The sequence below is a fragment of the Idiotropiscis lumnitzeri genome, chromosome 11 (genome assembly GCF_059441095.1).
Source record: "Idiotropiscis lumnitzeri isolate Australia: NSW breed Sydney's pygmy pipehorse chromosome 11, RoL_Ilum_1.0, whole genome shotgun sequence".
NCBI lineage: Eukaryota > Metazoa > Chordata > Actinopteri > Syngnathiformes > Syngnathidae > Idiotropiscis > Idiotropiscis lumnitzeri.
In genome coordinates, this window is record NC_142401.1 from 20,716,763 (window position 1) to 20,735,353 (window position 18,591).

Consider the following 18,591-nt stretch of genomic DNA (forward strand, 5'->3'; position numbering starts at 1 on the left):
TTTCAGGTAGCGTAAGCAAGATTTCATTAATACAATTATCCCTGCGGGCAATCCTTTTGTAACAGAAGAAAATTCTTTATCTGGGATTGGAAACATTTTTGTTTTCATAGCGTCTTCATAACTATAGAGATCGCCATTATGATCAAAAAGATCTGAAATTAAAGTTATGCCCCTTATTTATAGAGACTCTTTTTTACTACTACCAACAATGTCACAATTGTTCCAAATGATATCTCTGTGAGGTGAAAAGTTGTGCGTATAACACAATTTCCATGAGAGTAGAGCCTGCTTATAGAATTTGGAGAGTTTGATTGGCAATCTTGTTACTGAATAGTTACATCCAAGCAAAAATTTCAAACCTCCTACTTTCTTGAAAACTTGAGAACTTTTTTAGGAATAAAGGACCATAACAAATTTGGACATTGGAGACAGTTCTTCTGCCTTTGACAATAACACTCTTCCGTAAATGGAGAGATCCCTTTGAAGCCACATGTTCAGAATGGACCTGGTTGTTTTGATTTTGGGAGTGAAATTCTGCTGCTGTCTGAGAGCTAAGTCTTTTGAGATACGGAGACCAAGATATTTAACACTTTGCTTTGACAGAAATGTCGAAAATGGAATTCTCTTCAGATTCATATCAACATATAATCTCACTTTTTTTTTAACATTAAGCTTTAGACCAGATGCTTCAGAAAATTCATTAGACAGCGCTAATGCACCCCGCACTAGTTGTCTATCTTTAAGAAACAAGACAGTGTCGTCAGCGAGCTGTGTTATACATATCTCCCTATTAAAAATGGTTAGACCCTTAATATTTGGTGAATTTGAAATATTTAGATTTAAAAGTTCAGCTGCTATTAGAAATGAAAAATAGGACATCGGACAACCTTGACGTACTCCTCTTGAGATTGAAAATCTTTTAGACATGTTGGGATATTAAATGATAGAACTATTAATGTCCTTATAAAACATAGCGACAGCATCAATAAAACGATTCCAAAAACCAAACATACTCAGTGCTCGTAAAATAAAGGGAATGCTCAATAGAATCAAAAGCCGTGTAAAAATCAAGAAAAAGACACAATGCTTTGGATTGTATATAATTTGAATAATCAATTAAGTCGAACACTAGTCCAAGGTTAGAAGCAATGTGTGCCATTTGCCATGAACCCATTCTGATTCTGACTTATGATTTCGGGCAAATTACACTTTAAACGCCGGGCATACACCAGAGCAATAATTTTATAGTCAATGTTTAATAGGGAAATTGGTCTCCAGTTATCTATAATCAAGAGATCCTTGTCCGACTTGGGTATCAAAGTTATTTACCATTGTTTCACTATAGTTGCCATTTCTTTTCTATTTATGCAATCCTTGTACACAAGAAATAAAACATCCCTAATTATATCCTAAAAGCAAATATAGAACTCTAATGTGAGACCATCACTTCCAGGTGACTTCATTCATTTCATCGAATGAACAGCATCAGTAATTTCTTCACAACAAAGCTCATTATCGCAATTTTCTTTAAATTGGACAGATATTTTTGGAGTAAACTGGCCAAATTTCTCCATAAATGTGTCACATTTTGCTTGGTCAAACACTGAGGTGGATAAATTGCCATAAAATGAAGTAACACATTTTGAAATCTCAGCAGGGTCTGTACTGATTGTGTCATTAATATTGAGAGAGACAATTGTAACACCTCTAGAGTGATTACAGTTAATTATAGACCAGTACTAGGTTCGACTATTAGATATAGATAATATTAACAACCAAATAAAGGACCACAGACAATAGAATAAGTTTGAACTGCCGGCGTAATTTAGTAAATAACAGTTGTTGACATAGAAATTACATACAATTACACACAATTGACATACAATTTACACACAGTTGACCCAAAGGAAAATGTTTTCCCCCTTCTTTCAAGTGAATTTTTATTTATCAATATCCTTTTCTGTTCAACTATTATTTAGTTTGGAAAATATAATTTTTCAACCCGGGTTGTTGTTTTAATAAATTCTAATTTTATGTTCAAATCTTACCTAATCTATACTCTACTACATTACTTCACTTTGTTTTGAATAAAGTTCAGTAAGAAGTAAGTATTTTGTTTGATCAGTTAAGTCTAACATCAATTTTCACCCATTTTACTGTATGTTGTTCAAACAATAAACATTTCAACAATACTGTTTCAGCATCACCATGCATGGTTGACAAAAATAAATGTGACACAATGTACAAAACTCAAAAAGACAATTCAGCAAAAGACTGAATCGATCCCAATGTCCAAGTGTCTTGTTCGAATTATTTGTGTTCTTCTAGTTGTCCTGAATAGTCAATCCTGTGTTCCGGGAATCCACTGCAGTGTAGCAGAGTAGAAAACGGATTAATCCTACCAGGTTGATGAAACAACACAACGTCCAGCAACTGCTCTCCGCTCCTGGGTGAGAAACAGCTCAAGGGGCTCGTGGGTGGCTCGCCATCTTGCGTCTCGTTCAAGCATTCAGCTCCGTCATTTAGCTCAGAGGTTTCTGAACCAAACTTTAATGGCCTATCATAACAACAACATTTTACTTATACATAACCTAAATAATACATCAGGTGGCATCAAATGCAAATTAAACTTGTTTTTTCGTCGAATGAAATCGATGCTCACACAATGACGTTTAAATAATGGAGGTGGCCGGTGAAGAATGGAAAAACATTGCAGGGAAACTACAACTAGCATTCAATTAAGCATCAATTCACCTTTTACAGCCATTACTTAAAATAAAACATTATACATTTGACATTGTAAGGTTTCTTTTCTTTTTTTTCATTTGACCAATACAATAGTGTAAAATGTTCATTGCATGAAATAAAATAAAATAAAAGTCTGAAGCTCACCAAGACCCGTTCAGTAATTAGTGCATCACCAATTGAAGGACAGGTTGGAAAAACTCAAAAACGACTCCTTCAAAATACAAAAATAGCATTGAATAGCTCGGTCTCTCTTTCGTTTAACCGTAGTTCTCCTTCAGCTTCTTTATCAAGTATGAGAAGAATAAAATAAAGTGCGCATTTCTAGTCACGTGACTAACGGCATTATGTCGCTACGTGCCTTTCAAAATAAAAGCGTTCACATAGCGCTGAATCATTTCGAAGAATTTCAAAAACACTAATTAAACAATGAATTTACCAGTTTTTAACCTTTTAACATATTTCTAAGTCATGTTGATCCTTTTTTACGCATCTACAATGAATATTTTCTTAATGACTGTTTTTAATAACAAGCTCTTATTTTATGAGGCTATGTTAACCAGGGTTACACAATGTTATTGCGTCGCCTATTTCTTTTTTCGAGACCAAAAAAGTAACTTGAATTTCTTTCTCCTTCTTCTAACCACTTAACTCTGGACCTGATAAAAGCACCTTTGGCCAAATTAATATACATATGATCTAAACCTGCACTGAGATTTTGAAACTCTCTTTTCTCATCTTCAGATAATATTTGTCTAGAATTTAACTGTCGCAGTTGGGTCAACAAACGATCTTCTTTACTCGTGTTTGTCTTCTTGATTTCCCTACTCCTTTTAATAGCAGAATCTCTCACTTTAAATGTAAAGAATTCCCATTTTGGGTCCATTTCTTTCGCATTAAGAATATACATACCAAGCAATTCTACACTGTCTTTAAATTGTTTGACTATCAAAATATTATTATTTAACTTCCAATACGGCGGCACGGTGGCCGACTGGTTAGCACGGCCTCACAGTAAAAGACAGCATCGGGCGTGGGTTCGATCCCGGCTCCGCCCATCCTGTGTGGAGTCTCCTCGTGCTTGCGTGGGTTTCCTCCGGGTACTCCGGTTTCCTCCCACATTCCAAAAACATGCATGGCAGGCCGATTGAACACTCTAAATTGCCCCTAGGTATGAGTGTGAGCGCGAATGGTTGTTCGTCTCTGTGTGCCCTGCAATTGGCTGGCAACCAGTTCAGGGTGTCCCCCGCCTACTGCCCGAAGATAGCTGAGATAGGCTCCAGCACCCCCCGCGACCCAAGAGAGGAGAAGCGGTACAGAAGATGGATGGATAACTTCCAATACCCCCTAATATTTGTGTTTTCATTAGAACCCTTCAATCTTCAATGTATGACTTTGTGGTCAGACAGCAGAGCATGGGCATGAGATATGTCAGATATATCCAGTCACCCTTTTGAGGATAACAACCAAAGCGGATCAACTAGAGTTGGTCCATGTGTAGACTCTGGCATCAGGGTTCATGAATCTCCAAGCATCCGAAAGCATATGATTGTCACATAAAAATAAAGTGGGTTGAAATCCAGAGTTTGAAAGAGTTCTTGGAGGCCACCGGTCCATTTCTTCATCTGGAGCATCATTGTAGTCTCCACCAATGACAAAAATAGATTCCTTGTATTTTTCCTTTAGATTTCCAATTTAAGAGAAAGCTTAGAAAATAGCTCTTTTGCTTGTCCAGATCTATCGGACCCATAAACATTGCAAATAATAAATCACCAAAACCAAAATGATCCATCTCCCCTCCACGTCGAGCCAATGTTCCAAAACCACCCCATTAAACTTGTTCAATAAAACCGCAAGTCCAGCAGAGTGATTCGAGCCGTGAGAAAAAAATTATTGTTCTCCCCATTGTGATTTGCAGAACCTTTCTTCATCCCTGCATGAGTGTGCTTCTTGTAGAAAAATTAAGTCTACATTGTAGCGTCTACAAAAAAAAGGAAAACAGCTTTACGTTTTGTTTTATCGCGCAACCCCCTGACATTAATAGAACATAAGCTTAAGGAACTAAACTCAAATTTTGTCATATATCAACGTTGAATAATTTCAACGACAACAAAAATATAGAGATAAAAAAATAAAATGCACTAACCAACAGTAGCTCGAGCTTCAACTACGAGTACCTTATAAAAAAATTGTATTGTAAACCAGGATCTGTTAAACATCATCACCAGTGTAACTTGTTAACGAGAGAACCTTTGATAATAAACCATCTTGGGTACACATCATCAGTCGGTCGTCGTCACCTTCTTCCCATCGATGTACAGACTTGTATTTTGAGACAAATTTAGCTCAAGAGCAGTGAAACGCGCCGTCAGTTTAACGACAGCTTTCAGAATGTCAGCATTTGAGATGTTCACGGGCTCACAAAGCGAGTCATATTACCTTGCTTGCTTACCTGCTGTGACGTAGCCACTGAGACCGGAAAATATAACTTCAGTTAGGCCAGCCTCCACTCGCAAAGACGAAGTCAAGCCAGCCGCCACTGTTATTTTTAATACTGTGCATCACGGTGCATTACGGTAATGCGCCGAAAGCGCTTGCTGTTGGCCACCTTCAAAATAAAAGCTCACAAACTCATGGATCCGTGTCAGTGATTTGGATTTAAAATAATGTTATTAAACTTGTCTGTTCACACAGGGGGAATGCAAACTGTCTCAGAATTGCACCAAGAAATGTTCTGAATTGAGAGAAATCAATGTTAACTGTGCACCAATGACTGACATTACAACTGATAACAAATCACAAATAATTAAAAATTAAGTTTTCGTTATCCCGCAAGCAGACCGGTGCTTGGGCACACTAGACCACCTCAGGTATCCAACCAAGGTACTTTCATCAAAATCTGATGTGGCATTTCAAAATAAAAGGCCATAGAAATCTCAACATTTGACCAATACACCCGATTACGAAAAATCATTTAAAATTTAGTTTTTGTTATCCCACAACCAAACAAGCACGGGGGCACACTAGACCACCCCAGGTATCCAACCAAAGTACTTTCATCAAAATTTCATGTGGAATTTCAAAATAAAATGCGGAATAAATCTCAAAATTTGACCTTTACACCTGAATTCGAAAAATCATTAAAAATCAGGTTTCAGTTATCCCGCACCCAGATGAGCACTGGGGCACTCTAGGCCATGTCAGGCAAACTTAATTATTGATGATTTTTCAAAATCTTGTGTAATGGTCAAAAGTTTAGATTTCTTCAGAATTTTATTTTGAAATGCCACATCAGATTTCATTCAAAGTATTTTGGTTGGATACCTGGGGTGGCTTAGTGTGCCCCAGCACTCGTCTGGTTGCAGGATAAAGAAAACTTAATTTTTAATGATTTTTCGAATTCAGGTGTAAAGGTCAAACATTGATATTTCTTTGGCCTTTTATTTTGAAATGCCACATCAGATTTTGATAAAATTACTTTGGATACCTGGTGTGGCCGAGTTTGTCCCAGCACTGGTCTGGTTGCGGGATAACGAAAACGGAATTTACACATTTCGCTGTCATCACCACTGATTTTAAAATAATCATTACAAAATATCCTCACGCTATTGTGATGCCAAACGAGTTTTGGGAGAGACTAGACTGCCCCAGCTGTCCATGAAAAGTAGTCCCACCAAAAACCGATGTGGCATTTCACAATAAATTAGCCTGAAATTTGCACATTTCACGGTCATCAGGCCTGACTTTAAAAAAATCATTAAAAAATATCCTGGAGCTATTGTGATACCAGTGAAACCTAGGTCTGGGGGACACTAGACAACCCTAGCTGTCCACCAAAAGTAGTCCCATCAAAATGTGAGGATGCATTTTAAAATAAAGGTAGCCTGGAATTTGCTTATTTCACTGTCATCACCACTGATTTTTTTTTTTTTTTTTAAATATCTTCTCGGTATTGCGATACCAGACCAGTTTTCAATTTTTGGGGACACTAGACTACCCCAGCTGTCCAGCAAAATCTTATGTGGCATTTCAAACTCGAATTAGCCTGAAATTTGCTTATTTCACTGTCATCAGGCCTGACTAAAAAATTCATTAACAAATATCCTCTAGCTATGGGAATACCAGACCAGGTCTGGGAAACACTAGACATTCCCCAGCTGTCCATCAAAAGCTTTTTGTGTGTTCCAAGCTGAGAAACAATGTAGTATTTGCAGCATAATATTGTCGTTTAGGATGTGGTGACTTTATTGAACTCAATGTAAAGTTGAGATTCAGATCTTTCCAGAGAGATGTGGCATGTCTAATTATTATTTACATGGGCCAAACTGGGCCCGGTTAAATTATTGTCAAATTCAACTGCTTTCACAGCCCTGCATACAAGCCCCCAAAATGCACAATATAAAATACAGTTCCTGTGTATTTCATAAACCTAATGAATTATGAACTTTAAGTCATACAGTGGAAGAGAATTTCATTGTTTTGCTCGTCACTATCCGTGGTTGGCATTTATAAATTAACATCCCCAAAAATATGAGAAAATAATACACATACACAATACTATGGCATTGGCATCGTGTGATTTATGTTTGGTTTGTATGAAGAAAACACAGACATACAGTACAATAAAATACAATTCAACTTTATTTATATAGCATGCTGCTCACTTAAAGGTCTGAAATTGGCTACACATCTACATACAGGCACTCGTATCAGTTTATTACACATTACTGCTGAAATGCAGCGTTAAAGAAACAAATACAGATGTCCCATTACATTTCATCCCGGCTTCAGTGAATTCTTTGTGGTGTTTGAAAACTTAAATTGTTCAGTATTCTTTGTTTTCCTACCATCTCAACGTGATTTTTAGTTGAGTGTTTGTCTCCATTGCAGACCATTCTGTGGGCTACATTTGGAAGCTTTCAAGTGGGCAGACAACATCACTACGCATTTAAGTGAGGGCAGAGCATGCATAGACACAGCAAAGCAACAGTTTGACAGACCATTTGGATTTGTAGAATTAATATTCCACCCCATGAATCTGAATGAAATTCCACTTGGCTTCAGCATGTTTGTTCAGAGTGAGGTGCTTGTTTGGCACATTTTCATTTTGTTTGCACTTCCAACGCTATTTAACTGGAATACAAGGCTAAATCATCTATTGTCTCGCCAGACTATGGGCAGGCATGTGCATACATTTCTGCTAAAATTGTGAACGATAGCAGCGCTAAAGTAGTCACACAAAAAAGTGCAACGAAGTGATCAAAATAATAGTTTTGAGATTCCGTCATGTGAACATCAGCGATCCATCCATTCACCAGTTTTGTTGATGACATCACACCAATTAGTAAACGGCAGTATATTGTTCTTGGAGATGCAAAAGGGGCGCGCCTAGATGAATTGTTTAGGGGACGGCATGCATCAGCAGTAGAGTGGTCATTTCCCATTTCAGAGGTTGGAGGTCCGATCCCCAGCCAGTGTGACCATGTCGAAGTGTCCTTGAGCAAGAAACCCCCAGTTGATCCTGATGCTACGTCATTAGCAGTGTTGCGGGTTACAAAAGTAACCTGTTACATTAATATATTACATTTTTCAGTCACAATGTAACAAGCTTTTCTCAATTTTTTTGCAATATTAGTTACTGAGCCAGGTAAAACGTTACATATTCTGGGACCTTGACATGACTTTAATCCAATACTTTGAAAGGAAGTGCAGAGTACCTTCTCACTTACTGGGTAAGCCACAAAGTGAAGCACTCCTCAATCAGAGTTCCTTGATTGCCTGCGAACGTAAAGCAGCAAAACTATAAAAGTGAGCGGGTTGACTGTTTGAACTCTTTTTGAAGTGCTTCGTTTGTATTTACACAGTCATCAGCCTTCACAGTCATGGTTTCATAAAATAAAATGCAAAACATACACTCAAAACACAAGCAGGAATAAACCTAAGTAAAAAGCAGCAAATAAACAAATAAATTGCGAAGAATTCAGCCATTATGCTTAGACGTGAGTTTAATTAATTTTGTACCATCCATTGCAAAATGTGAAACAGTGGTCATTCTGATTGACTACTTAAAATCAAAATCCAGTCGACCTCAAAGACGAAGACGCGTGGTGCCCATGACGTCACGCTACGGCACCTCCAATCAAACTACATTGCACGTCATTTAATTAAGAGTCTAATATCGTTTATATTCTTTTATAAATAGTCAAGTCAGTTTTGACTATCAAATACATCCAGTATTTTTGCTTTTATTTCAGTAGGTAGATGAGATAGTGTGAAAGGCTTTGAGTACAGAATGTAGAAAAGCCCTATACAAGTGACAGCTGTTTTACATTTTTGGGATTACTGCAAAACTGATTGATATTATTGGGAATTACCGTCAGTTTTTATTTTTTTGGTGAACTATCAGCAATCTGGACATACACAAATTCCATCCAAAAGATGGTCAGTGAGCTGCAGCCTTGTGTGACGTCATAGTTTTCAGAAAATTTGCTTTATCTTTAACAGTACAATTGTGGGGGCAGTCCACTGTAACATATTTAGTAAATTCATTGTAGTGGCATTTCAATAAAACGCACTGATCTTCATTCTCACATGTCAGGTTTAGACCATGCTAACCAGTTTGAAGAAGGGCTCTTGCTTGACTGGCATAATGTTGATGAAGGTTTTGTAAAGTAAAGTTCCCATAGGAAGCTTGGTGATGATCTGGCTAGTCTCCAGACTACGAGGGTCGGGGACATAGACCTCTTTGCTGAACCTGATGCAACCATCCTCAAGCGCATATAGGGTGTTATTGGTTCCAATTCCAACCTTCAAAACAGAATGCCATATGCAGTGGTTATGTTATATCGCTCGTTATTTTTCTCTACTTGCCGTTTCATGTTTAACTGGTAATTACAAAGTACACTTACATGCGCTCCTGGGTGGTACCTCAACAGCCTCTGTGTTGCCAGGATATTGCCAGTATGGACACAATTTCCTAAAAAGTATAAGATAATATGGTATGAAAATTTCCTACCTTTTCCTACTATAACTGATAATTCCTTAGAACACAATAAGAAACACTGTGGCACAATGAAACATGCCCATTATCTGTGAGCCCAAAATAGGTTCATAGTGTGAAATTAAAAAAAGATTCAAATGTCTGCAGTAATTTGTTAGATTAATCAAAAACAATTGACTTCGCCCATTTTTGATTAAAAACAAAAATATTGTGTGACAATATGTCCATCATCCAGGATTCCCCCTTCCAAGTAAGACGTTTCATACATTGTATAAAGCAGGGTTCCCCAAACTTTTTCCTGGGAGGGCCACATAACTTATCCCTTCTTTGTTGAGCGGCCATGGTCTGTTTGTTACAGAAAAAGTGTGAGGATTGCAGGAGTGCCTAAATGTAAAAATTTGTTTTTCATAAAGCCACAATCAAATAACCCTTTCTGGAATATTCACAGAAAAAAGTCAGAACATAAATATATAATAATACTATTTATGAAATAAATAACCAGATAACACACTTTGGATTCTTCACAGAAAAAAAGTCCATGGAACATAAACTTTCTGTCTTAACAGGTCCAAGTTCAGCAGAATCTCTTACTTAAATGACTCATATGAGCGGTCTCTCAAAATTTTTGTGTTCCTTCCTTAAAGTCATTTTGTAGGATCCAGTATGCTTGTTGTCGTCGCTGTTTGCAGTAACTGTTGTTTTTGGCAGGAATTTTGGATTTAGTCTTAGGCTTTGTCATTTGGACAAAAATGCATATTAGTTTTCGTCAGATTTAGTCATTCCTATTCGTGATAGTATTAGTCTAGTTTTAGTCGACAAAAACTCCAAAAGGTTTTTGTCGGTTTTGGTCGACGGAAACGCAAAAAAATACGTTTTAGTCTAGTTTTTGGAAATTTGTTTGAGCAAAACTCAAAAAGGTTTTAGTCCGTTTTAGTTAAAAATAGGTATACAAGGTTTAAGATAAGATAAGATAAGATGTCCTTTATTAGTCCCACAATGGGGAAATTTGAGGTGTTACAGCAGCAAAGATATAGATCACACAGAGTCGGCGGCGTAATGTAGCCGTTAATGTATAACATTAGCAGCAGACATTCAGAAAAAGCATGCAAATATACACAGTATAAACGTATCTAAGTGTAAGGAAACACTCCTAACACTCCTAATGTTTGTCCATTATACGGAGGGGGAAACGCTGTAATGATAAAAACACCCAATAGCAAAGACTTACTGTTGGACTATTAAGGATTGTGCATTACACACAGATAACGTAACAGTGGAATCAATGCTCATTGCTCCAAAATAAGATGAGAACCAAAATGTTTTATTTGGCAACTGTTGTGGCTTTATTTTACTTAAACATCGACTTGTAGTAGACTTGTTCTATAGTACAGTAGCACAAGGACAAACTCTATAAAACATGTCTTGTTTACTTGTACCAGCTTGCGGTTATCAGAGCGAAGTAGCCTTGCGCGTGGCACTGTTGCCAAGGTCCGTCAAAGGAACGCGTGTCAGTGTGTGCGAGCCGAGACAAATGACTGCAGATGTGTTCGTGCGACACCAGCATGTGTGACGGTGTGTGCGCGGCACATGCGCCCTGCATGCTGTCCTGGTGGTGGGTGAGCCCAAACAAAAGATAGGTTGCACTTCACTGTAGTGTTTTGAAAGACAGATTACATGTGCAATAAATTTTGAGCGTCTGACAAACCACACGGTAACAATTCCGTTCAGTCTCGTCTCGTCAACGAAAATTTCATGTACGTCACGTCATGTTTTCGTCATCAAATCTCGTTGAGCGCGTCATTGTCTCGTTGTGGTCATGAAAAAACGAAATATTTTCATCATCGTCATCGTTGATGAAAACAACACTGCTCAAAAGAAGACTTCAGAAGGATAATAGTTTTCACAAGGAATATTCAACTTTCCTATCTGATGTCACAGGAAAGGGGTACACACAAAGGGTTCCAGAGGAACAATTACAGTGTGGTGAAGAGAAATTTCGCTATCTCTCTCACCATGGAGTTTATCATCCTCAGAACGGTAACCTTCGTGTGATGTTTGACTGTGGGGCAGAATTTAAAGGGACCTCGTTAAATAGCCAGCTTCTACAAGGCCCAAATCTGATCAGCTCGTTGCTAGGGTTTCTGACACCGTTCAGACAGGAACCCGTATCGATCATGGGTGACGTGCAATCAATGTTTCATCAGGTAAAAGTGGATCCGGAACATTTGGATTTTTTTTAAACATTTTTATGGTGGCCAGAAGGAAACTTGGAGCAGGAGTTTGTACAATATCACATGACTGTTCATCTGTTCGGAGCAGTGTCCTCTCCTAGCTGTGCATGTTATGCATTAAGATATGTAGCTGATAATGTACACAACTTTCCAGTAGAAGTGACGGACCCAGTCCAAAGAATTTTTTTTACGTGGATGATCTACTGAAAAGTCTACCAACGGAAGTAGAGGCTATGGTCGTGGTCCAAAACCTCAAAGCTATCTGCCACATTGGACGTTTCAACCTTACAAAATGGCTCAGCAACAGCTGTGAAGTGTTGTCTGGTATTTCTGAAGATAGATAGATCAAAGAATGTCAACGAATTTGATTTAGATAGGGATAAACTGCCTGATGAATGGGCTCTTGGGCTACAGTGGTGTATTGAGACTAATACCTTTGAATTCAAGTTCCATATCAAAAATACGCACACAAGGCGTGGATTGTGATCAAAGATAAATTCAGTTTACAACCCCATGGGAAGATTTGCTCCATTCACCATCCCGGAAAAAATTATGAGTTGTGTCGGTTGAAGTGTGGTTGGGATGAGCCAATACTTCAATCCCTTCAGCAAAAAGGGAACAGGTGGTTGGAAGACCTTAAAAAGGTGTAAAGCTTCAAAATCAATCGATGTTTCGAGCCTCAAGATTTTGGTTCGATAACATCTGCTCAAATGCATCACTTTTCTGATGCCAGTGAGACTGCATATGGCACTGTTACTTCCATCAAGTTGCAAAATGACAAGAACAGAGTTCACACTGCTTTATTACTTTGCGAGCCATCCAGCGTGTGCGTGAGCGAGCCATCCAGCGTAAGCGTCAGCGAGCCATCCAGCGTGAGCGTTAGCAAGCCATCCAGCGTGAGCTTAAACGAGCCAGGTGCTCCCGACTAGCCAGCCAGTTACAGTGACAGAGCCAGAGCAAGCCTTGTGCTTGAAGCCATAGCGAGCCCGCCAGCAGTCAGCGACAGTGATCCGTCAACGATTCCGCCACAGCGAGCCTGCCTGCAGACAGCAACAACGACAGCGAACCGCCAACGAGGCTGCCCGCGAGCTACACAACTGCTCAGCTACCCGCCGGTGTTCTGAAATTCCTTCCTACCCATCGAGACGTCCTACCAATGCCTAGTGCGCATGAGCATGCATGCGCACAGCGCCGATAGTGATTTCGTGGGAAGTATAGAGCTTTCTGTCCTACCTGTCGTTTGTTCGATTAAAAGTGGGGAGTACTTAATATTTTCATTTTCATTGAGCCTTATTTGAATTTTTAATTGCCTCAAAATACACTGACGTGTGTTTCTGTTGAGCACATTACTCATGCAGTATGTATGCCACACTCGTTTGATATCGTTAGTAAAAGTTGTTTGTAAACATATCTAAGCATATACATTTATAAATTAAATTGTCAGGACGTCCTACCTGCTTGCATATACGTGTATTTTACTAAAATACATTTTTTTAAATTTTACCTATATGCATGCAAACAAAATCTGAAAGCACACAGTAGTACTTCGCTGACAAAATAGCCTCTGGTAAAAAGTTTCGCCTGGGTAGGACATTTTGACAGATGAGGCTGTCAAATCAGCCTCCGGTAGGACGATTCGTATGGGTAGGACATTTTAGCCAGCAATCTCACAGATTCTGCCTACAGAGTCTGCCAGCTGAGCCAGCTTGCCGAGCCTGCCCTGCCGGGACTACCTGCCCGCTGAGCCGACGTCACTACTGGCTATCCGTAACACACCATCACAGACAGCGACAAATGCACCGACAAGCTCTAAGATAGAAACAAGGCCGATCATGCTACCCAAGCACAAGTAGGACGCAAAGCCAGACAAGGAATACATCACATTCACGCAAGAAAACAAGCTACTGCAACAGCAAAAAGATATGTTCGCACCATTAATGCAACAACAGGAGGAACATTGTAAAGGATTTGTTAAAAAAATAATAGACTCAACTAGGGCTGGGCGATAAACCGAAAATTTACCGTTACCGAAATGTATTACAATGACCGACATAATTTTGCCCATGTCGGTAAATTTGATGTCTAAAAAAAAAAAAGAAAAAGAAAAGTATTTTGTCTGCGGCGATGTTCATGCCTCTTTAAGACTGCTACAGCACTTGTAGTCACGTGACTCATGCACTGTAAAAGAATGTAAACAGAAGACGTGTTCGTAGCTGGCGATTCAAATCCTGAAGCGGCTGACACGGCTGCAGACGAAGTAACGTTAGTTGAAATTGTTCCTGTCGCACTTGTCCCGAAAAGAAATTCGATATCTGTCGGTTGGAAATGTTTTGGGTTCCATAAAGACGATGTCTGAGCAAAAGAACATGAACTACAATGTGCGTCGTAAGCGCCTGAAACTGCGCGTCCAACCTTTTCTTTTTCACCACCCACAACACAACCATGCTGTTGACTTGGAGCTTGTGCTAAAAGTTCAAAGTGAGAAGCAAGGTTCGACAAGTGACAACAGCCCATAACGGAGGCGACACCATATGAGAGAACGTCTCAGAGGTGGACGCGATAGCCTAGCACATAGCTAAAGATAGGGCTCCTCTAGTTACAGTGGAGCGCACAGGATTTAAACACCTCATGAACCTAGCCGACAAGAGGTACGAAAATATTTGTCGCAAACAGCACTTCCCGATATGGACAACATTGGGACGGGAGCGGAGACATGTTGAGCATTTTGCATCCACATCCGACTTGTGGTCGAGTCGCAACATGGATCCCTGTTTGAGCCTGAATGTGCATTACATAGACGACAAGTGGCGACCGCGCACCAGAGTACTCGAGACGGCACATTTTCCCGATGAAGCACACTTGTTTATTTGGCATTGGCATTCCATTGACATTTTTTTCATTTTATTTAGCATTTTGTTTACAGGCGACTAGCTCCTTTGTACATGGCATTATTTATATTGTTTACAAGATACCTTTACACAAATCTAGGCCTTTGCAAATGGCATTACAGCATCTCGGCACAGTATATTTGCAGAAAAAGATTTTGTGAGAGGTACCCTTTTTCTCCTGTTCTTTGTGACATTGTTCAAGTCATGCAAAGCAAGCTATTTTGAATGTTTATTCAAATGATTTTTGAACTTTTATTTTTCATTGAAAGTAATGTGTACCAGCTGGTCAATAAAAAAAGCAGTTAATATGCATTTCCTGCATTTATTTTGATTTTGGTCCTCAGGGGGAATTTATCGCGCATTTATCGTTATCGAGGTAAAATTGCCCAAATTATCGCGATATTGATTTTAGGTCATATCGCCCAGCCTTAGACTCAACCAAGTCACGCCTTGACACTATTACCAAGGGAGTCCAAGAAATAAGAACAAGCACACACTTTACTCAAAACAAGGTAGATGACATTAAAAAAGCCCAAACAAATCAAACTGATCACTGTAAAAACATGCAACTAAAAATTCATAAAATATGTGACAGTATGATACTATTAATAGATAAAATGGAGTACTTAGAAGGCCAGATAAGACAAAACAATTTAGTCATTGATGGAATCGAGGAAATACCTGGAGAAACAAGGACTGATGCGGAAGAGAAAGTGCAAAAAATTTTCAGGCAAAAGTTGCAGGTCCAAGGAAATATTGAGTTGGAGAGAGCCCTAGGAAATTCGAACCTGGTAGAATTAGACCCAGGTCAGTTGTGGTGAAGTTTGAAAAATATAGGATAGAACGAGAATACTTAAAAGGATCTAACATTTATATCCAAATCTTGCATATGACACATTTCAGTCTATAATAATCTCCTTATACAATAAATGTTTCCAATAATTAAAATAACTAGGAAGTATAAAGGCTTAGATAAGCCTTGGATGACAAAGGGAATAGAAAACGCATCTAAAAAGAAAAACATTTTATATAAAACATTCATTAAACTGAGAACAAAAGATGCCGAAATTAAGTATAATATATTATAAGGAACAAGTAAGAGAGATGGTTATCATACATTGTTAGAGCAAAATAAAAACAACACACAAGATATGGAAAATATGAAATCATGCAATTCAAAATTGTTCCAAAAAATAGACTATCCAGAATACTTTATAAAAGATACAAATATTGTTATTGAAAAAACTGTAGAAATACCAAACGAATTTAATAAATATTTTGTCAATATTGGCAGCAACCTAGCAAAGGGAATTCCTAAACCAAAAAAATACCTTTGAAATGGATAACTATATTAAAAACAACTCCACGGTTTCTTTGTGCTGTAAATGATAGTGAGGTATTAAATATTGTAAAATCATTAAAAAATAAGTCTGCTGCTTCAGACCATATTGATATGCCATTAGTAAAAACTATTATTGAACATGTAGTGCAACCCTTTTACTTATATATGTAATCTGTCATTCAAATCTGATATCTTTCCACCCAAAATGAAAATGGCAAAAGTTTTTATAAAATTTATAAAAATGGAGAGAGGCACCTATTCACCAATTATAGACCAATATCATTATTACCACAGTTCTCAAAAAATGTAGAAAAACTATTTTCAAATGGACAAAAACGTTATGCTTTTAAATGAACATCAATATGGCTTCAGCGAAAAACGTACCACTTCAATGGCAGTCATGGAATTTGTGGAAGAAATAGCCACTAGCATAGAGAGCAGTTTACTGTGGGAATTTCCATTGATCTAAAAAAATCTTTTGACACTATAGTATATTAATAAATAAATTAATGAGATATGGCATAAGAGGCGTAGCATATGAATGGATGCAAAGTTATTTAGAAAATAGATAGTATGTGCAGTTTAAAAATACTAAATCCAATCAACTACAGATTACTCATGGGGTTCCTCAGGGGTCTGTGCTAGGCCCCAAATTATTCATATTTGTATATAAATGATATTTGTTGTGTCACAAAAACACAAAAAAGTGTCTCATTTGCCGACAACACAACTTTCTATTGTTCCTGAAAAAATTTAAAACAGCTTCTGACTATTGAGAAAAATGAATTGATCATATTAAAAAAATGGTTTGACAAATAATTTAAATAGGTGTCAGAAAAACGTGTTATTATTGGGATTAATCCAACCCCTTTTTAACGGCGTAAATTTTTTTAACGAGCGATTAAGATTAATTTTGGCCGAATAAACAATGTAGTCCTATGACGTAGCGCTGACGCTTGCGAGACCGGAAAAAAACCTCTAACATGCGAAATTTAGGACACGCCTGCATGGGCTCGCTGTGCGAAGTTTTCGCCGGTTTATAGAACTAAAAGCATCATGGGAGTGGTAAAAACGGCGCAAATTAAATTCTGAACGGCAAGTTTTTTTTAAAGTTACCTACTGGTGTCATTGATAAGAGCAAAGTCATTTGTGTGTATTACCATCGCGGCACGTCCAGTTTAAAACATCATTTGATGGCGAAGCACATTGCTGATGCCAATTCTCCAGCCCCTTGTCAAACCCAGGCATCCATGGATAATTTGCGACAGAAACCGTTGGATGGATCAACTAAAAAGAGACTCACTGAAGCCACAGCTAAGTGGGAGACCACTGCGTGTGAGCATCGTGGAGGAGGAAGGTCTGGCTTAAATACTTTGCATTGCGTCCAACGACTACACTTACGAATTGTCCTCGAGATACACCATTGCAATCCGCATTCAGTTGCGCTCACCGGTGATTACTGGACTTCTCTCAGTAACCAGAACTACCTCGGTGTGACAGCCCATTATTTTGATCCATTTCATTTGCACTTTGTTGGCATTTTATATTTCTTATATGACTCCAATTTGATCCCTTAGAAAGGCTGTTGAGATGCTGGTTTGTGCAACTGTTTGTGTGAGTCGAATCCAATGCTTTCTTTTTTCAATTAAAAAAAATTATTTGCATAAAAAAAAAAAAAATCAATTCTCATATATTAAAGGTATTACAATTCAATAAAATATTTAATTATATACATAATATAAAAAAACATGGGAGGGATTTTTTTTTACAATGAATAAAGGGATTTTTTTACAATGAATAAAATGTGCGATTAACTATGAGTTAACTATGAAAAAATGCGATTAATTGTGATTCAATATTTTAATCGCTTGACAGCACTATATTTAAACAAAACAAAGTTAATTGTTTTTGACACTAGACCAATCAAACACCAAAATCAAGATAAATTCAACTGAAATAGAAAGACTGTTTAAGAATACATTCCATGGAGTAGTAATTGATGCCAAATTATCCTGGAAGTCATATATAGATAATGTAAAAAATAAAATGTCAAAAATTATAGGGATCTTATATAAAACCAAGGATGCACTAAATAAGAAGTCTCTATACACATTATATTGTTCCCTATCATTACCATACCTGACTTATTGAGTGGAGGTATGGGGAAATGCCTATAAAACCAACACTCTATACCTCTTTTCAAGCTGCAAAAAAAAGCAATCAGAATTATTGATCGATCAAAATTTAATGAACCCACAAATCCATCCATCCATCCTCTGTACCGCTACTCCTCACTAGGGTCGCGGGGGTGCTGGAGCCTATTCCAGCTATCTACGGGCAGTAGGCGGGGGACACCCTGAACTGGTTGCCAGCCAATTGCAGGGC

At 38.1% G+C, this 18,591-nt stretch overlaps 1 protein-coding gene and 1 long non-coding RNA gene across 3 annotated transcripts in view; both read right to left on the bottom strand.

Moving 5' to 3' along the window:
* Positions 1-1,802: 1,802 nt before the first annotated feature.
* LOC148328156 (uncharacterized) lies at positions 1,803-3,053 on the bottom strand. The gene is made up of 2 exons (XR_015845856.1): positions 2,893-3,053; positions 1,803-2,557 (listed from the first exon to the last, which is right to left on the bottom strand). It is a non-coding gene; the product is annotated as an uncharacterized LOC148328156 (long non-coding RNA).
* Positions 3,054-7,303: 4,250 nt separating this feature from the next.
* The window catches only part of mrpl27 (mitochondrial ribosomal protein L27), a 19,925-nt gene continuing 8,637 nt past the window's right edge, over positions 7,304-18,591 (bottom strand). Inside the window, exons 3-5 of one of the 2 annotated variants that reach the window (XM_088309986.1) lie at positions 9,654-9,721; positions 9,361-9,552; positions 7,304-8,523 (exon numbers count right to left, since the gene is read on the bottom strand). In XM_088309986.1, coding sequence (XP_088166112.1) covers positions 8,506-8,523; positions 9,361-9,552; positions 9,654-9,721 — 278 coding nt within the window. In that variant the 3' untranslated portion in view covers positions 7,304-8,505. Of the gene's footprint in view, positions 9,553-9,653; positions 9,722-18,591 lie in introns of both variants that reach the window. The other variant, XM_088309987.1, reaches the window with a different exon arrangement.